The sequence below is a fragment of the Phacochoerus africanus genome, chromosome 7 (assembly GCF_016906955.1).
Source record: "Phacochoerus africanus isolate WHEZ1 chromosome 7, ROS_Pafr_v1, whole genome shotgun sequence".
In the NCBI taxonomy this organism is placed as follows: domain Eukaryota; kingdom Metazoa; phylum Chordata; class Mammalia; order Artiodactyla; family Suidae; genus Phacochoerus; species Phacochoerus africanus.
This window is the reverse complement of record NC_062550.1, coordinates 6,691,359-6,711,481: the sequence shown is the minus strand read 5'-3', so window position 1 is coordinate 6,711,481 and position 20,123 is coordinate 6,691,359. Positions and strand designations below refer to the sequence as shown.

The 20,123-nt window shown below is 55.8% G+C and overlaps 1 protein-coding gene across 3 annotated transcripts in view; it reads left to right on the top strand.

Annotated features, from left to right (window-relative positions):
* The window catches only part of SREBF2 (sterol regulatory element binding transcription factor 2), a 65,692-nt gene that overhangs the window by 38,844 nt on the left and 6,725 nt on the right, over positions 1-20,123 (top strand). For 2 of the 3 annotated variants that reach the window (XM_047786125.1, XM_047786123.1), the window contains 8 exons: positions 175-356; positions 1,586-1,862; positions 4,403-4,572; positions 12,363-12,531; positions 13,143-13,187; positions 13,936-14,053; positions 14,986-15,095; positions 16,410-16,542. In XM_047786125.1, coding sequence (XP_047642081.1) covers positions 175-356; positions 1,586-1,862; positions 4,403-4,572; positions 12,363-12,531; positions 13,143-13,187; positions 13,936-14,053; positions 14,986-15,095; positions 16,410-16,542 — 1,204 coding nt within the window. The remainder of the gene's footprint in view (positions 1-174; positions 357-1,585; positions 1,863-4,402; positions 4,573-12,362; positions 12,532-13,142; positions 13,188-13,935; positions 14,054-14,985; positions 15,096-16,409; positions 16,543-20,123) is intronic. The other variant, XM_047786124.1, reaches the window with a different exon arrangement.

The window sequence follows — 20,123 nt, the reverse complement described above, 5'->3', positions numbered from 1 at the left end:
TAAGCACTTAGACACTGTTGGTAAATGTAGCAGTCTTGACATCTGCCCTTTTTCTGGAAATGAAGTAGGGTCTCTTTGCTCTCATGCTGTCGGGGTTGGTCACGTGCCCTGCAGGCTCCCAGGGCCGCCTCAGGGGGCCCTTCCTCAGGGCTCAGCGGGGATGCTCCTCCTTAGGTTCTGGGGGCTGGTTTGACTGGATGGTGCCCACGCTGCTCTTGTGGCTGGTAAATGGTGTGATCGTCCTGAGCGTCTTTGTGAAGCTGCTGGTCCACGGGGAGCCAGTGATCCGGCCACATTCGCGCTCCTCGGTCACCTTCTGGAGGCACCGGAAGCAGGCAGACCTGGACCTCGCCCGGGTGAGTTCTGCGGCCCCCTCTCCCCAGCCTCCCCTGGGCTCAGTCCTTAACTCAGTAGCATGTATCCTGTACCCCAGTGCATAAAAGTACTCCAGGGGACCCAGGGGAGGAAGGGACCCCGCCCCAGCAGTCAGGGCAGTGGAGGCCAGGGCACGGGGGGAAGCCATCCCTGGACGGTGGGTGATCTCCAGTCTGTGGTATGACAGGGAGCCCACGAAGTGTGGTGGGAGCTTGGGCACAAGAGATGAGCGTTGGCTGAAGGAATCTGGGGCTTGGGCCGAGCCGTCACGGGCAGAAAGGACCTTCCCGGTGGCGAGGAGGGCTTGGGGACTGGCGACTAGACGGTACAACCGGTGTGTAGGATGTGCTGGGGGTGGGGGAGGCTAAGGCTTATAGTGGAGCCAGGGCCCGAGTCAATGAGGTGTTTGTTCAGTAACTGATTTGGGGCTTTTTCTCCAGTTCTCTGGAGAGTCAAGAAAGTTTTTTGAGCAGGAAAATTAGCTGAAAGTGTTCTTCTGAAATCAATAAAGGAGTTTTGGGGAAGGATTTGGGGCAATTCACAGCACTGGAGGAAGACTTAAACATCCGTGTCTCTGGAGGAACAAGAACCAGGACAGCCCTCAGCAGCAGCAGCCACGGGCTTGCTCTCCTGCCACAAGCTGCATTACCCACAAAAGAATCTGACCAGCCAGCCCATCTGTTCCACAGCCCCGGAACTGTGGGCCGTGTCCGGGGCTGTGGCTGCAGAATGTAGATGCGGTTGTTGGGGGTCTACCCCTTAGAGCAGGGTGATTCCCCAAGAAAAGCGTCCCCAGATGTACCTCCTCGAGGCAGGTGCAGGCCTGTGTTTGACAGATGCCTTCTGGTGCTGTGTGAAGGGATGGGGAGACACAGTGCACAGAGCGAAGGGGGGGGGGGGTTCCTAGAAGAGATCGGGTGGCAGGTGGCCAGGACCTGGAGTTCAGGAATTCAAGAAAGACTTGAGATGTAAAACGGAAGGAAAGTGGCTGTGACAGTGACTCAGAGATGGGGGAGGCTGGAAGTGGTGGTGGCTCCCTCTGGACATGCTGAGAGGGCACTGAGGGTGAGAAGGCCCTGGACCGGGGCGGGGGGCAGTCTGTGGGGGCTCAGGCAGGTCGGGGGCAGATCAGGAATTTGTATTTCTAACAAGCAGAATGAAAAGGCCGCTTCGAGGCCAGCGAACATTGCACCTTCTTGCTGTTTGCTAGGGGGATTTTGCAGCTGCCGCTGCCAACCTGCAAACCTGCCTGTCGGTGCTGGGCCGGGCACTGCCCACCTCCCGCCTGGACCTGGCCTGCAGCCTCTCCTGGAACGTGATTCGCTACAGCCTGCAGAAGCTGCGCCTGGTACGCTGGCTGCTCAAGAAGGTCTTCCAGCACCGGCGGGCCACCCCAGCCACCTCGGCAGGCTTTGAGGATGAAGCCAAGAGCAGCGCCCGGGATGCAGCCCTGGCCTATCACAGGCTGCACCAGCTGCACATCACAGGTGAGGGTGGCCAGCCTTGCCCAGCCTGCCTCGAGGTGCCACCTGCCATCTCCCCACCTGGCTTGGTTTGCTAGTTTTCTGCCCCGGTTGAATGAAGTTGCCTTTACACTGTTCATTTAAGATGATTAGACAGACCTTCCACCCATAGCCGTGGCTGCAAAGATTGTAGTTCGTCAGTTTAAGAGGCGCATTTTTTCACAGTAACAATGTCTACACTTGGCTGTGTCCTCTACGCATAGAATGTCACGGTGGAGTTGGCAGTGTTTTTCCCGTGGTGGTACTTAAATCAATGGTGGAACTTAAAATTGATGCCATCTTAGATTCAATGAAATGATCATTTATTCCCTCGACATACTCCTGCTGCGGTAGAGAAGCAGACAGGTCAGCAAGTGAATGCCAGTTCATTGTGGTAGAGGCAGCAGAAGGTTTGGGTTGCAGTCGGGAGGGAAGGGGTACTTGTTGGGGCGGCTTTCAGGAAAGGCTTTCTGGAAAGTCTTGATGTGTATGGAAGAAGGAGTGCAGAGTTCACCAGCTCTGCACAGGCGCGTGTGCCTTCCACGCAGAAGAATGTTCCCAAGGAGGAGCCCCACCTGGGTGGCTCTCGGGAAGAATGGTCCCCAAGCGGGCTGTGCAAGGGGAGGGCGACGGGAGCCGCACAGGGAAGGGCATGGCGGCTTCAGATCGGTGCCCCTGGAGCCGCGAAGTTTCCCTCGGGCAGAGAGCGTTAAGACCAGCTTCGGGGAGGCCTCGTAGGAGCTAATGCTGAGACGGTTTCCTGGTTTCTCGAGAGAGTTTGGGTGAATGGTGTTGCCACCACAAAGGCGAGGAAAACAGGAAGAAGGTGAGGAGTTCTGCTTGGGACACTTCCCTGCGAGACACTGGGGGGCGCCGAATCCGCCATCCAAGAAAAGGAGCAGGTCTGTGGCCTGCAGGTGGGATGAAAACCAGGGGAGCTTGTGGTGAAAGGGGGTCCCTGGAGAAGGAGACCTGCGTGGGAAGGACAGGCAGGGGACAGGGAGTTGGGCAGAAGCTGCCCAAGAGGGGACAGTTGGAGCAGTCAGGAGGCTTGGTGTAGGGGGAGCAAAGTCAGAGAGAGTTCAGGGTGGGAGGTTCCTGAGGGGCCCTGTGAGAGGATGAGGGCAGAGAGCAGCAGGGCACGTGGTCACGGGAAGGGGATGGGAGGCCTGGTGGCTGAGGGGGCTCCCGCTTGGAAGTGGGGTGGTGCCAGGCCCCAGGGTGAACGGGAGACAGAGACGGGCCAGCCGAGGCGCCCCGTCTGCAGATTTTGCCTGCGTCTCTCTCCTGTCGGGGCCCCTGGGGGAGGAACAAGCCCTGTCCCAGGCCTCTGATCAGGAGGCTGCACCGGGTTCAGCATTCCCGCTGGGATGGTTCACATCGCTCATTCCCGCCGCATGCATGGAACAAGCACTCTGTGGGCCTGGCCCTGAGCAAGGCACCGAGAGGACAGCGGGGACCAAAACATGGTCCCCACACAGCCCTTCCCTCCCCTGGGGAAGATGCCTCTTGCGGGAGGCCTGGCTGCGCCACCGTCTTACCTTCGACGTGGGCTCAGCTTCCCCCCCTGTCCTCAGCAAAGCGAGGTGACCACTTGTCCTGGCCACCCTGCAGTGAGGACCAGAGCAAGCGGCAGCGTGCGAGCCTCAGAGCCTGGCTGGGCCCTCGGGCCTGAGCAAGGGCACTTTGGTCCTGGGCTTTAGGGTCACCGCAGATGGGCTGTTGGGCCTCTGCTGGCCTTCTGCCTCCTCACCCAAGGCGTGTCCAGCTGTCACCGCTCAGTTTTGTGTTGCTTCTCTCTCTCGAAAGGGTGTCTGCTCATATATTGTGGGGTCTTGCTGAATGAAAATCAATTCACATCAGTTTGGTGGGGGGTTTTTTGTTTTTTTTGTTTTTTGGTTTGTGTTTTTTTTTGTCTTTCTGTCTTTTCTGGGGCTGCACCCGCGGCATATGGAGGTTCCCAGGCTAGGGGTCCAGTTGGAGCTGTAGCCACTGGCCTACACCAGAGCCACAGCAACGCCAGATCCGAGCCATGTCTGCGACCTACACCGCAGCTCACGGCAACGCCGGATCCTTAACCCACTGAGCAAGGCCAGGGATCGAACTCACAACCTCATGATTCCTAGTTGGATTCATTAACCACTGAGCCACGTGGGAACTCCTCAGTTTGGGTTTTTTAATGTTATTACCTCTCTTGCAACATTTGGAGGCACAGGACTGTATTAGCAGAGCGTGACCACGCCGTTGACACAGTTTGGGAAACATCACAGTTTGAGCTTCCGAGTTCTGTGCACCAGTCAGAACCATGCCATTTACACAGGGCCGGGGGCCGGGGACCAGGCACTGGACATGCATTTCCCTTGTCCCCAACACCCTGTGAGGTGGAAGAGCACACAGCCACTGAGTCACAGGGGCTGATGGCCCATCCAGCACTGTCTGATCTTAGAGTTCACATGCTCTGTGCTCGAGAAAGCAGGAAAAAGTGGGACTCTGTCAACGTTCCTTACCCGCTTCTGCCACCACAGGCAAGCTTCCAGTGGGATCGGCCTGCTCAGACGTACACATGGCCTTGTGCGCCGTGAACCTGGCTGAATGTGCCGAGGAGAAAATCCCGCCCAGCACGCTTGTTGAGATCCATCTGACGGCCGCCATGGGGCTCAAGACCCGATGCGGAGGCAAGCTGGGCTTCCTGGCCGTGAGTATCCCTCAGTTCCCTCATGGGACCCTTCACTGAGCGCCCTTCCTAGCCAGGAGCCAGGGTGCAAAAATAGTGGTATGCCCTGCCCTTGGGTGCTGACCACCTAGGGGCGAGGTGGGTCATTCCGCAAAGGCTACGGCCCTGAACAGCAGTCCGACCTGCCTCCTCGGAGCCCTTCCAAGCGTTTGAGTGCCTTGAGGTGAAACGATGGATAGAGTCGGTGATGCAGAGTGACCTCTATTCAGGTGGTGGTGGTGGTGTCTTTTTAGGGCTGCACCTGCAGCATATGGAGGTTTCCAGGCTAGGGGTCTAGTCAGGGCTGCAGCTGCCAGCCTACACCACAGCCACAGCCACGCCAGGTCCAAGGTGCGTCGTGACCTACACCACAGCTCCTGGCAATACCAGATCCCCAGCCCACTGAGCGAGGCCTGGGATTGAACCCTCATCCTCATGGATACTAGTCAGGTTCGTTACCTCTGAGCCTTGACGGGAACTCCTCAGGTGTTCTCTGTGTGGAATCTTCTGGTTGTGGCTTCTGGTTCTTTTATTCACTCAGAGGGTGTTTTAGGTGCTACCCTGTGTGATCATAGCAGTACAGGCCCAGAAAAGGCAAACAACGTACGTAGAACAAGGAGCCCAAGTCAGACCCTGGGTGGGAACTGGGGTTTCAGGCGCCTCCAGTGTGCCTGGCACAGGGCCAGCCTCAGGAATTCACAGTCCTTGTTACCGACTAGTTCACGGTGTCCGCTGCCCTCAGGCTTTGTCTCAGCGCAGCGGACACGGGCATGCTTCACTCGGTGCCTGTTGGGGGTGGGCTGCCCAGCACATCAGCCGAGTGCAGAACAGAACCATCACGTGGCCCCGTTCGTTTCCAGAGCTCAGCCGTGGTGCTGCTGGGCTGAGAACGAGCAGGAACGTGCCCTGTGGTGACACTGATGTTTCATGAAGTGTGTCACCATGATCTGGGTGACAGAGGGCATGGGAGAGCCTGGTGTACTTTCTGTGTCTCCACCCTGTTTCCAAGACCCAAATAAGACGTTCACGCCGCACAGGTTACTGAGTCCCTGATCTGGGCCAGGTACTTCCCAGAAAGGGGACGCGGTGGCGAGAAGGACCTTCGCCCTGCCCCGGGGCACACACTGGCTGGCCGGGCATCCGGACCCAGGACCAGGCCTTCAGAGCACCTGAATGAGTGTGAGGATGGGGCTCATCTGGCTCCCGACCCCGGCTTCAGGCCAGGCCAGGTGGGCTTTCTGGGGGGAGAGAAGCTAGGCTGAGGGCAGGAGGTCAGGCCGCTCCCTCGTTCCTTTGCTTATCCCAGTGCTCTGGGCCGTGACTTCCCTGCCCTCAAAAGTATTTTGAGTGAATTGGTTTTATCAAAATACAACACATATACAGAAAAATGTGCACATTTAAACTTAACAGCTTGGAGTTCCCATTGTGGCTCAGCGGTAATGAACCCAACCAGTATCCATGAGGATGTGGGTTTGATCCCTGGCCTCGCTCGGTGGGTTAGGGGTCCGGTGTTGCCATGAGCTGTGGTGTAGGTTGCAGATGCACCTCTGCCGTGGCTGTGGCGGAGGCCGGCAGCTACAGCTCCAATTTGACCCCCAGCCTGGGAACCTCCCTATGCCGCTGGAGCGGCCTGAAAAAGCAAGAAAAACCGTTAGCAGCTTGATGAATTTTCACGAAAAGGACTTCCCCATGTAACAAGCGCCCAGATGGAGAAGTGTACGTTCCCTTCCCTTCCCTCCTGCTGCCCCCACAGAGGTAACCATTAATTTGAATTCTGTCAGTGTAGTTTAATCTACTTGTTCTTGTCAACTTTTTATTGAAGTACAATATACATGTAGAAAACTATGTAAATTGTAAATACACAAGGCGGTGACTTCACAGAATAAATACACCCTTATAACCCGCAGACAGATCATGGAGCAGAACACAACCAAGACCCCAGAAACGTACCCTGAGCCCCTCGCCGTCCGGCCAGGGTCACCACCACCTCCGCTACCTCAGACATCTTATTTCTCTAGACTTCATGTGAGGAAGGTCAGACAGCGCGTGCTGTGTGTGCCTGCCCAGTGTCACGCGTGAGGTCCCTGTGTGCCATCGCGGGTGGTTACACTTTGCCAGGCTCGCTGCTTCAGAGTGGCCCATGTGTGGCCAGCTGCTGACAGGTGGGCTTGGGACTTACTCCTGTGCAGACTCACATCAGCAGTGCTGCTGCGACCGTCCCCGTGCAGTTTCCGTGACCGTGGGACGGCACTTCTGGGGCGGCCCTGCGAGGTCAGTGTGCGTATGTTCAGCCTCAGGAGACGCAGCCCGAGTTTTCCAGGGTGCGTGTGCCCGCGGGGGCCTGGGAGCCCCAGTTCCGACCCGCCGAACACGTGATCGTGTGGTTTTCTCGGCCCTTCTGGTGGCGCCTCAGCGTTGTCGCATGCAGGTCCCAGGCGGCTGAGGAGGTTGAGCACCTTGTCGCTGGGCATCTGACTAGCCTCTTGTGAACACCCTGTTCAGGCCTTGTCCCTGGTTTGTGTTTGGGATGCCGGCTTTTTGTTGGTCCGCGGAGCTCTTTCTTCTGCCCGTGAGACTTTGTCGGCCACGGGCTTCGCGTGTGTCTCTTCCGCACTGTGGCCTGGTCGCAGCGGTGCTGATTGATGAGCACAGGATCTCAGTGTTCGTGGGATCTACATTCGTCTTTTCCGGAACAGTTAGACATTTTATGTCCTGTTTAATAGATCTTTATCACTTCAGAGTCAGGAAGGTATTCTCCTGTGGTGTCTGCTAGACAGTTTATTTTTAATTATTCACACCAGCTCCGTAATCCGCTGGGAACCGATTTTGGTAGGAGTTGGGGGTAGGGGTACGAGATCTCCTCTTTTTTCTTTCGTATCTCTCCCTCCCTAGAACGTGTTGTTAAAATGACTGTCCTTCCCCCACCGCACCAAGTGGCACCGTTTGCGTAATTAAATCTCCGTGTATGACGAGTCTGCTTCTGGTCGCTCTAGGCTGTTCTACTGCACCAGCACTGCAGACCCCTAATGGCCAGCTCCTCTCATACGTCTTGATACGTGGAGGAGTCAGTCCTCCCGCTTTAGTGCCTAGTGATTGCCCTTTACCTTCCCGTATCAATTTTATCACCCCAGAAATCCCGCTGAGGCTTTTGGGGTTCTTTTTTTAATGATTTTTATTTTTTCCATTATAGCTAGTTTACAGTGTTCTGTCAATTTTCTACAGTACAGCAAAAGAGCCAGTCACACATACATAGATACATCTTTTTCTCACATTATCCTCCTTCATGCTCCATCATTTGTGACTAGATATAGTTCCCAGTGCTGTTCAGCAGGATCTCATTGCTTATCCATTCCAAAGGCCATGGTTTGCATCTATCAACCACAAGTCTGCTCTCCAAGTCCATGAGTTTCTTTTCTGTGGAAAGGTTCCTTTGTGTCATATATTAGATTCCAGATATAAGTAATATCATGTGGTATTTCTCCTTCTGACTTACTTCACTTAGTATGAGAGTCTCTAGTTCCATGTTGCTGCAAATGGCATTATTTTGTTCTTTGTTATAGCTGAGTATTCCATTGTGTATATGCACCACATCTTCTTTATCCACTCATCTGTCGATGGACATTTAGGTTGTTTCCATGTCTTGGCTATTGTGAATAGTGCTGCAGTGAACATACGGGTGCAGGTGTCTTTTTCAAGGAACGTTTTGTCCAGATATGTGCCCAAGAGTGGGATTGCTGGGTCATACACTAGTCCTGTATTTAGTTTTCTGAGGTACCTCCATACTGTTTTCCATAGTGGTTGTACCAATTTACATTCCCACTAACAGTGCCGGGGGGTTCCCTTTTCTCCACACCCTCTCCGGCATTTGTTACTGTGGACTTATTAATGATGGCCATTCTGACTGGTGCGAGCCACTGGGGTTTTGATTGCCCTTGTTGCTAAGATGCAACCGCTCTATAAAAGGGCTTCAGCCCATTCGAGGAAGGCATGTGTGTAGCAGCTGAGAATCGGGAAAATGGTTCCCTTACTGAGCCCCGAAACCCTGGAATATATTTGGTGTGCCTAGTAGTGGTTTGAGGTGCATTTCCTCAGAAGAATTTTCTTCCTGTGTATAAGAATATATGTGCATTATAATTTATTTAATGTGATCATACCAGAAACCCTGTTTTGCCACTTGCCTTTACATCGTGGGCCTCGTTCATTGTTGCCTCCTTGTTCCATCGAGGTACTTGCTCCCAGCACGTGTAAATACCATCCTTGGCTGAGCCACTGAGCTGCTGCTGGGTGGTTGGGTTGTTTCCAGGATTTGCATTTGCAAACAGTGCAAGGACCTCTCCAGGTTAAACCCCCAGAAGTGGTGAAGCTGGGTCAAAGAGCATCAGCATCTGGAACGGGAAGGTATTGCCGAATGTGTGTTTTGTGGTAAGGTGGGAAGAGGGAGAGGCCAGTTTCCAAGAAAGTAATGGCCCCTTTTATCCATTTGCTTCTCTGGGGAGGAGAATAAACACGAGACCTGGATCCAAGTTCTTTCTTTTTTCTTTTTTTGTCTTTCTAGGGTCGCAGCTATGGCATATGGAGGTTCCCAGGCTAGGGGTCGAGTTGAAACCGTAGCCACTGGCCTACACCACAGCCACAGCAATGTGGTATCCGAGCCACGTCTTCAACCTATACCACAGCTCACAGCAGTGCCAGATCCTTAACCCACTGAGCGAGGTCACAGATCGAACCCAAGTCCTCATGGATGCTTATCAGATTCGTTTCCGCTGAGCCGCAACAGGTACTCCCAAGAACTTTCTTAAGAGGAAGAAGCTTTGAATTTGGTGTAATACATTTAGCCAGCAAAGAGTTGGGCACAGATGGCTGGCCTCTGTGAAAATGGTTTAGACCAGAGGTTCCCAAACTTCCCTAGTTCGTGGCAGCCTTATGTCTCAGTAATTTTTTCTTCATAGTTTCCTTTCACTAAAAGAAGTACCTAACAGTTCTGTGTGTTAATTAGTACAAACATCCTAAGAGATATTTATATCTTAACACCTTAGTGGCCACTTGGAAAAAGAACACAAAAATGAAAGAAGAAGCAATCATTTTATTCTTACTAACCGTACCTGCTCATGGGGTGTGTGTGTCTGTTGCATGTACCTTCCCAAACCCTGAATCAGACTGGCCGCCGCCACCTTCATTTCCTGTTCCGCATCAGGCTTTCACACAGTGCATGCTTTTTATTACAGCCTCCAAAAACTCAGCTTCCCAAAGATGAGGTCACACTGAGACTGAACTGCCCCCGACTAGCAGTTTGCCTGGTGTTCCATTCATGCTGAGCATTGCCGTATTCACCCCCAAATGTAAAATAGCCAGTGGTACCCCCGTGGGCTCGCTGTGGTGCTTTGGGGTGCCTTGGCACACAGTTGGAGAACCACAGGGTAAGCCTGGTGTGGGAGGACATAACTGGGGTACAGGGTGGCCCTCAGGATCCAAGCAGCTCTGAGTCTCCTGCCACAGCCACTCAGCTCAGCAATTAGCCCATGAGTTACGGGGGAGGGTGTGCCTCGGCCCCAGCTGGAGTGAGTTCTGGTGTCTGTAAAATTTAGGAAAGTGATCACAGGGTGATAATGCCAAGAAAATTAAAACAACAGAAGTTATTTTCTGTTTCCCTTCGAGAAGCCGTACTGTGGGTGACTATCCCGGTATTTTTATTTCTCATTAACGCAAACCGCTGAACTCGGGCTCACCCTCCCACTGAGCTTCGTTATAATGAAGGTTTTTCTTTTCTAAGAATTAAGCTTAAAAATGTATTTTAGGAGTTCCCGTCGTGGCGCAGTGGTTAACGAATCCGACTAGGAACCATGAGGTTACGGGTTCGATCCCTGCCCTTGCTCAGTGGGTTAACGATCCGGCGTTGCCGTGAGCTGTGGTGTAGGCTGCAGACGCGGCTCGGATCCCGCATTGCTGTGGCTCTGGCGTAGGCCGGCGGCTACAGCTCCGATTCGACCCCTAGCCTGGGAATCTCCATATGCTGCGGGAGCGGCCCAAGAAATGGCAAAAAGACCAAAAAAAAAAAAAAAAAGTATTTTAACTTAGTGATTTTCTAAATGACTTCTCTGGGTTCCTCTTGCAGTATCAGCTAAGCAGCTTGGGTTCAGCTTCTGCTGGTGATGCCTGGGCCCTTCTTAGGGACCAGGGGTCCTCAGTTCCCCTGACGCAGCCATCAGCTCCCTTGCTTATCAGGCTTGTGCTCTCAGGAGAGTTGGGGGTCTGAGACTTCAGAAGGCCTGGAATTGCCACCCCCCGACCCCCAACCTCGGTTTCCTTCAAGCCTCCTCAGCTGCTGTTCTCCGGCCATGGCTGTTACAAGCTCCCGTCCAGTGGGAAGGTCACAGGCTTCTTGCGTTTGCTCCCCAGTCCCCTTTTTAGTATGGTGATCAGCAGAGAGGAGGAAAGGCCGTCCGTGCCACCAGCCTTGTGACTAGAGGTTTAAGGGACTTGCCCCTGGTCCTGCAGGCACTGTGATGCCATGGTGTGACTAGAGCAGTTGAGCCAGGCCCTGTCCTTTAGAATCCGGGCAGCCGTCTCCAGGTTCCCCCAGGAGAGACGGTCTTCTTGGTCCGTGTTCCTTGAGCGGCGCTGTGGCAGTGCTGTTTCTGACCCTGGCGTTCAAGTCTTACGAAGCCATTATGCTGACGGTGACTTAGAGCCCAGCAAAGGTCAGAACCATCAGACTGAACCGGACATGGAGGCAGCTGCCTTCATTGTGGAGGCGGCGGCCAAAGTGAAGGTTGAGGTCCCCTGCCCAGCTCAGCACCCAGCCCCATCCCTGACCCCACCCCAGGCTCCCTCAGCTTCCTGCAACTGGCGCTGCTCTCTGCCTCCCTCCTTCTCTGCTGAGCCTCTCATCCAGGTTGGCCTGTATGGTCTTATTGGTTGGAAATCATGAGTCTTAGAATAAAGATATCCTTGCTCAAAAAATGACACCATTTCTGAAAATACAGATGCAAGGCATTGTCCCTGCAGTTCTCTCCGGCCACCAGGAGTGATGTTCTCCTGTGGGCAGAAGAGCGCCCGGAGACTCTTTGTCCAGCAAAGGAGCTCTGAGTCTTTTCCTCATGAGGCCAGTGTTCACGGATGAGGCCCATCCAGGAATCCGGGGGGAGCTGGACAAAGCCCTTGCTGGGCCAGTCGCGGGGGAGGAGGACAAGCCTTAGGGCTGCCCTTTCATTCCAGTGCTTTCTAGTGTGACAGTGGTGGGAAGCCAGTCCCTGACCCATGGGCCTGGTCCGGTAACCTCTTCCCACTTAAAAGTCAAAGAGATGAAAATTAGTCAAAGCAGAATACAGTTTTGCCTAAAAATACTCTGAAAGCTGTTTAGTGAAAATGACGGACGAGAAAAAGTCCCAGGATCCAGGGGGCTGCCTGGCTGGGGGCCCGCGAGAGCCCTCCCCAGCTCTGCAGGCCGCGCGCCCGCACGGCTGAGAACAAGATTCCAGTTGGGTTAGGCAGACCCAGCAGAACAGGGTGCAGCAGGGCCCCCACAGATGCCTCAAGGCCCCACCCACTCCCGCTGGGGCTTGTCCCCAGTCCTTGAGCCTGGCGGGTGCCACCAGAGCCAGTGCCCTGCTCTCAGGGGTGGCATTGACTTTAGGGATATTTTGAGGGCCCAGCCCTTCTGTTGATCTCCGTTTCCCAGCCTGTCTCCATGGTGCTGCTTTCTGATGGCCTCCTGATGGCTGCAGCCAGCTTTCTGCCACCCTGGTGTCACTGTGGTCATTGTCCTTCCACAGAGCTACTTCCTCAGTCGCGCCCAGAGCCTGTGTGGCCCTGAGCGCAGCGCCGTTCCTGACTCGCTGCGCTGGCTCTGCCACCCCCTGGGCCAGAAGTTCTTCATGGAGCGGAGCTGGTCGATGAAGGCAGCTGCCAAGGAGAGTCTGTACTGTGCCCAGAGGAACCCAGGTGAGCCGCCGGGACTGCGGGTGACTGCGCTCCAGAACGTGGAGCCCGGGACACCTCGGTCTTGTTTCCCCGAAGCTCAGGGAGGTCAGGGGCCCGGTCAGCAGCTGAGCCAGGCGTGGGGCCCACCTTGCTGACACACGAAGCCTGTGGTCCTGCCATCAGTCGCACGGCCACATGTTGCTGAATGGCGCTTGAGCGCCGGCTGTGACCATGCCCTTGTTCTGGGCGCTTTGGAGACGGAGGATGTGCGGAGTTGCTGTCCGCTGGCCCCGGTCCCCTGCTCCCCCTGGAAAGCAGGCAGACATTGACGGAGCAGTTAGGGAACAACAGGCGACAGACGGTCATCAGGGACTCCGAATGGTGGCAGGGACAGGGCTCCAGGCGTCAGGAGATGGTGGCTTGCTGTCCCTGGTGTTTGACACTGATTGGAGTCGACTCGCTCGGCCTCCGAGCAGGAGAGGCTGGTCGGGTTGACTCTGGCTTGAGCAGCCAGTGGCTTTCTGCGCTCTTGCCGCTCTGCACGGCGAGTCGGGGAGAGGCAGGCCCCTTCTGCAGGTACAGGGCTGTGGGTCAGACAGTCTGGGGCGAAGCCTCACAGTGGTTCTCTTTAGGGACGTTATTGCTCAGCGGGAGAATACGGAGCGCGGCGCCAGAAAGTAAGAGCGAAAGCGAAAGCCATTGTCTCTCGCTGTGTCCTCAGGCTGCTTTGTCTGCGCCGTGGTCTGCCACAGGCTCTGTCACCTCTGGCAGTATTGTCCATAAGTGGCCTGGCTCCCCACCCCTGTCACATTGCAACCCACACGTCTGTGGCCGGCGAGGGGAGGGAGGACACCGTGCTTTGGGCCCGCCGGTCGGGAGACTTGTTGGTGGCAGTCAGCGGTCACAAGCACTGCAAGGCCTCTTGTTTAATTGGCTCAGCCAGACCATGAGTGACCACAAGTCCCAGGCAAAGGCTCTGCTAAGCAGGACCTGGGGGCTTCCTGATCCTGTCAGGCAGCAGCCGGCGCCCTGTCCTCTGCTGGCTGTCCTCCCGGCCGCAGGAGCCGAGGCAGCTCCTCAGACTGGAGCTAGCCGTCCACCTTCTCATTTTCTGTTTTCTGACAAGGATGTGGTCCCCACCTCACAGCCCCCAGCCTTGAGTGGAAGACCTGAGCATGTGCCGAAAGACACAGCACCCCTCCCAGTCCAGAACCAGCCTTGGGCTTGGCCGCCCTCTCCGCCCGGCCCCACCCTCTGACCACTTGACGGGCAGTTCCGGGCTCCGTTGGGGAGGCTTGGCACCGCTCAGAAGGGGGACCTGTTCCTGGGGTTCCTCTCCCTGCCCTCTGTTTTCTCTGTAGGACGAAATGAACTCGCAGGTGAGACACACTCACCCCTTCTCCCCACCTCCCTCCTCTTCTTCAGCTGACCCCATAGCCCAGGTGCACCAGGCCTTCTGCAGGAACCTGCTGGAGCGAGCCGTGGAGTCCTTGGTGAAGCCTCAGGCCAAGAAGAAAGCTGGAGACCAGGAGGAGGAGAGCTGGTAACGACGGGTCGGGCCATCTGCCTGGGAAGGGCCCAGGCAGCGTGGAGGGAACAAGCCCCCCAGCGTAGGGTCTGCAGGGAAACCCAGTGACTCCTTCGCCTTTGTTTCTCAAACCTGGCAGCCCCACAAGAGCCCCCTGTGAGCGCTGACCTGGCCCTTTGCCCTTTACACCCAGACCCATACGTCATTTCTCCGCCTTTTCTTCTTTTCACCTGACCCTTCACCATGTGGAGTCAGTGCTTGGGGGTGGGCCGGGGCCTGCGGAGGGTGTGGGTGGAACGTGGACAGCTCGACAGAAGGCAGGCGCCCCTGCCCAGACATCTTGGGGATCCAGTCCTTTACTGAGCATGTCAGGCAATGGCTTTTTTGTTTTGTTTTGTCTTTTTAGGGCCGCTCCTGCGGCATATGGTAGTTCCCAGGCTGGGGTCCAATTGGAGCTACAGCTGCCGGCCTACACCACAGCCACAGCAATGCCAGATCCCCAACCCACTGAGCAAGGCCAGGGATCGAACCCACGTCCTCATGGATACTAGTCGGGTTCGTTACCACTGGGCCATGATGCGAACTCCGGCAGTGTCTTATTCTTAGTTGCTGAGCTCAGTCTTTCCTTGACAGCAGAAGACCTGAGAGGCAGACAGGTGCCAGTGTCACTCTCGCTCGAGGCCCAGGTCCTGACCGGAGTGCACCTGAGCAGAGGGGAGGGCGGCTCTACCTGGGAGATCAGAAATCTTCTGCGCAGAGATGACAGTGGATTTGGGTCTTGAAGGCGAGGGTTGGAGGAGAAAGGCTGGCTCTCCCCTCAGAGGGAGGAGTGCCAGGGAGGCGTGAGGAGGATGTGAGTGGGGGGAGGCAGAGCTCAGGGTGTGCCCCCCAAGTCGTGGTCCTTGTGTACATTTTGACGTACGTGGGACCCTGTCTTTTCTTTCTAGTGAATTCTCCAGTGCTCTGGAGTACCTGAAATTACTTAATTCTTTTGTGGACTCTGTGGGGATCGTGACGCCGCCCTTCTCCAGCAGCTCAGTGCTCAAGTCAGCCCTCGGTAAGCATCCGGCAGGGCGGCACAGGCCTCGGGTTGCCTGCTCCAGCCCGTCACAGCCCTTGTGTCCCTGGGGTCCAGCGCCGGTTATGAGTGGGCACTCGAGAATCTTCTCTGCACCTGAGCTGTGTATCTGTGGCCTCATGTGGCCCCGTCCACAGGTGCTCCCTGCTGGGCAGCCTGGGCTGCAGGGGTAGGGAATGGTGATTCTCGTGGAAGTGGGACAGTGAGTGAATGGATCCTCCTGGGCCCTGGCAGGTGGGGCAGGTCAGGAATCCTCCCAAACGCCCAGAATGGCAGCCGGTAGTCTGGGCCCCGGGGGCTGGTGGGGGCTCGCACTTTAGTACAAGGGTCCCTGGGGCTGGTCTCGGGTCTGACTCTGCAGAAGCAGCCTGTCATCCGGGCCTGCACCCTGCTCCAGCACCACTGCCTTGGGTAGTACGGCACTGCCGTCAGGGTGGTGGCACAGGGCTGCCACCTCTCAGGCCTCTGAGGCTGCTGGGGAGAGGGGCGTCGAGCTCCCCTCTGGCCACTCTCCCTAGGGAGGCACAATCCCCAAAAAGCAGCTGCTCTGTTGTGACCAGCGACCTCGTGGCCTAACTTTTTTTCAGAGTTTAGAAAAGAAGTTCTGGGCCTTTCATCCTTTAGGTCCGTTCACTGAGAAAAACTAGGCCTCAGGAAAATGAGTCTAACGTGAGCCTGTTATTACAGATGCTTTGGAAGCACCGTTTTCACAGCCATGGCAAGTTTAGGTTGTTTCCAGCTTTTTACATAACACCCCCGTCATCATCTTCGTTGAACTTTTTTTCTCTATTTAGGTCAGATTCTTTGTGATAGATTTGCCGAAAATGGGATTGCTAGGTTAATAGGAGTGAACTTTTTGTTTTTGTTTTTGTTTTTTTGGGGCCACACCTGCAGCATATGGTGGTTCCCAGGCTAGGGCTGGAATCGGCCTACACCACAGCCGTAGTAACACAGGATCCAAGCCACATCTGTGACCTACACCACAGCTCACGGCATCGCCAGATCCTTAACCCACTGAGTGAGGCCAGGGATCGAACCCGCATCCTCATCGGTACTAATTGCGTTCGTTAACTTCTGAGCCACGATGGGAATTCCTGGCGTGAACGTTCTTAAGGGTCTTAATACAAATTGCCAAACATGTTCTGAGATTGTGCTGGCTGATGCTGCCACCAGAGTCGTGTCAGAGGACAGCCCACAGGCCCCAGACTGTCACCAGGAGGGAGCGATGGCACAAGCCGGTGGGAGCCAGGTTTCTGCAGCTGCTGGAGCCCATTTGGTTCTGTTTGCCTCCAGGTCCGGACGTCATCTGTCGGTGGTGGGCGTCTGCCATCACTATGGCCGTCAGCTGGCTCCAGGGAGACGACGCGGCTGTGCGTGCTCACTTTACCGAAGTGGAGCGTGTCCCCAAGGCGCTGGACGTGACAGAGTGCGTAGCCCACCTTGACCCCCTTGCTCGCTTCTCTCCAGGGAAGTCTAGGCGCTGCCGGTCCGGGTTGAGGGAGGAGCCAGTCTGGGTGTCCATCCGGGTGCAGGGCCAGGCAGCCTGGGGCCTCTGTGATGGATGGAGAGAGAAAGTGGGGGTGGGGTGTGCGGGCCCGCGAAGAACCCACCTGGGCCAGCACCGTGTGCGTGTGAGAGAGAGAGAGAGATCCAGCCGCTGTCAGCGCTGCTTCTGGGGCTGCCTCCCCCGTTCTCCGTGGAGCCGCAGGCTGACAGGAAGGGAGAGTGGGTGGCTCCCAGGGATGCCAGTGGTGCGCTGATGGCTCCCGGCCAGTGCCGCGTGTGCGCCCAGCGCTCCTTTGCTCGTGCGCCGGCGCTCGTCCTGTGTCCTCCCCGCCCTCCACCCCAGCAGCCCTGTGCTGAAAGGCCTGGAGCCCAGGCATGACCGGAGCGCTCTGGACGCTCCTCTTGGGGGACTCATGCCTGCTTCTCGAGGGCATCTGGCCCATGGAGACGGGAGCCTGCGACCTCCTGGCTGCTGCTGACTGGCTCTGAGTGTCCCTGACATCTTCTGCTACTCGAGAGACGTTGTGAACTGCTCCAGGGCAGAAAGGCCTCACCAGGTCTTTCCCCAGAGCCAGAGCTGTCGCATTTCCCATCAAGTGGACGCTCAGCCAGGAGGGCCAGGGGGGGATGAGAAAGACAGGGCAAGGCAGGTGCCCTGAAGCCGGTGTGACTGACACTGTAGTTTCATCGAAGTTGCACCCCTGCCACCCACCCCCGCGTAGTTTTGGTTTGGGGCTTTTTGCTTGGTTGGTTTTTGCTTATAAAAAATAGAGATACATTTCTCACAGAAGCTGTACCTCCCAGATGAAGGTGTCAGCTCGGTCGGGCGAGGGCTCTCTTCCAGGTCACAGGCCTCTCCTGGTGTCCACAGTAGAAAGGGCTCGCGAGCATTCTGGAATGTCTCTCGCTCTCTCTTTTTGGCTGTGCCTGCAGCATGAGGAAGTTCCCAGACCAGGGATCAAACCTCAGCCGCAGGAGTTGATGATGCCAGATCCTTAACCTGCTGAACCACCAGGAACCCTGGACTCTCTTTTATGAGAGCGCTAATCCCTCAGGACCACAGCCCTCCCAAAGGCCCCACCTCCCTCCCATCCCCTTGGAGATTAGGATTTGAACACAAGAATTTGGGGGGACATACACATTCAGCCTGTGACACACAATGAAGTATTACTAGACACTCGCCAGAGTAGTTAAAACTTTAAAAGCAGACAATGCCCAGTGTTGGTGAGGTGCAACATCTGGAATTCTCATTCCCTGCTTAAAAAAAAAAAAAAAAAAAGGCAAAATTGTACATCATTACTTAAGAAAATGATGCGGGCGTTCCTATTAACACTAAATATGTAGGAGTTTCTAGGCATGTGCCCAAAATAAATACATCTCTTCACCAAAAGACATGCATGGTGATGTTCATGAATGCAAGACTCACAAGAGCCAGATAGTGGGAGCTTTTCACGTTTTCATCAAGAATGCAAGAGATAGGAGTTCCCGTCATGGCTCAGTGGAAACGAATCTGACTAGGAACCATGAGGTTGCGGGTTCGATCCCTGGCCTCGCTCAGGGGGTTAAGGACCCGGCGTGGACGTGAGCTGTGGTGTAAGTTGCAGACGCAGCTCGGACTTCACGTTGCTGTGGCTCTGGCTTAGGCTGGTGGCTACAGCTCGGATTCAACCCCTCGCCTGGGAACCTCCATATGCCGCAGGGGCGCCCCTAAAAAAAGAAAGAAAAAATTGCAGGAGATGAGTTGTGCTGTAGTCACACATCAGAATGCACCAGAATGGAATAACAACTACTACGTGGAACACTGAACAAACCTCACACACACAGTATTGAAAACACAATGCAGACTGCTCGATTCCATTTTATATAAAGTTCAAGGACAGGCATACCCCACCTCTGGTGTTAGAAGTCCGGAAGGTGATAGGTTTAGAGAGGGGAGAGCATCGTTGGGAGCAGCCCTGGACACGGCTTCTGGTCCTGGAAATAATCCACTTCTTGACCTAAATGGTGACGACTTGGGTATGTTCACTTTATGATAACACATAATATACTAAGGGTTCGTGTGCGTATTAGGTAACGTGTTTTTAAGCATGCTGACCAGCGAGCACCACCCTGTACGTGCTGTCTCCCAGCCAACAGGTGCATTGCCTAAAGTCACCTCACTCCGAGAACAGGGCCCCGGCAGGGACCCTCAGCAGGCCTTCCCTCTGCCACAGCCGTCACTCTGGGGTCCCTTTGCTCTTCAGGGATAAGGATGCTGTGGAACCCCAACCCCACCCTCCCCCTTCCCTCCCCCATCTGCTCTATGAAACGAGGCCAAGATCCGCCAGAGAGTTGAACACCCAGCCTCTAGGGGAATGGCCTCTTAGCAGGTGCAAAAAGTCAAGCCAGTACCGCCTGTGGCCGCAGGTGGCAGCAGGCAGTGTGGCGGCTGCTTCACAGAGGAGGAGCCTGAGAACGTTTGACCTTCTCGGTGGCAGTCCTGGTGCCGAGCCCGGCTCAGGCCTCTGAGGTCTCCTCCGCTCTTTCCAGGGTTCCAGTGTTCATTCAGCAGACACTTGACAGAGGACGTATTGGGTGCCGGGGGCATTCTAGGCTCTGGGAGGCAGCCGTGCACAGGACAGCCAGTTAGGACCATGAGCAAATATGCAGTGGCCCGGGCTGCTTGGCACTCCCTCCGTGGGAGCTGTTGCCTTTGCCAGGCCGGTCATGGCTCCTGTGAAGCAGCCAGCGCATCTCGTCAGGGCAGGGCTTCCAGGCCAGAGGCAGATCAGCCTCCACAAGTTCACACAGCACCTGGTGCGGGAAGGAGGCCCATCAACCAGAAGTCAGTGTCCGGGAGTTCCCGTCGTGGCTCAGCAGAAATGAATCTGACTAGCACCCATGAGGCTGCAGGTTTGATCCCTGGCCTCGCTCAGTGGGTTGAGGATCTGGCACTGCCGTGAGCTGTGGTGTAGGTCGCAGACGTGGCTTGGATCCCGCGTTGCCGTGGCTGTGGCGGAGGCCGGCAGCTACAGCTCCAATTCGACCCCTAACCTGGGAACCTCCATATGCTGGAAGTGCGGCCCTTAAAAAAACGTCAGTGTCGGGAGCAGAGGGCCTGATCCAGTGCGCAGCCAGAGGAGGCTTGTAGAGGACAGGACGGGAAGGATGGCCAGAAGGCCCGGCAGGTGGAACGAGGTGGGAAATGGAAAGAAAGGATGTTCTGGGCAAAGGCATCCACGTCAGCAGAGGCCGTGAGTAGGGAAGGGAGAGGAGACGAAGCTCCCAGGCCAGAGTCAGGAGCCGGGTCAGAGGTGGGCGGGGGCAGGGCCACGGCCAGGAGAGGGGGCCTGGCTGGGAGTTCAGTCTCCCTCTGCTCCCCTCTCGGCCTCCTCCAGCCTCGCTGGCTCCTGGATCGTCTCGCATGGATCAGACGCTCAGGGCCTTGGCACTTACTGCTCCTCTGCCCAGAACCCTCTTCCCTAGAAAGCCCGCGCCAGTCCCCCGGCTCCTTCAGGTCTC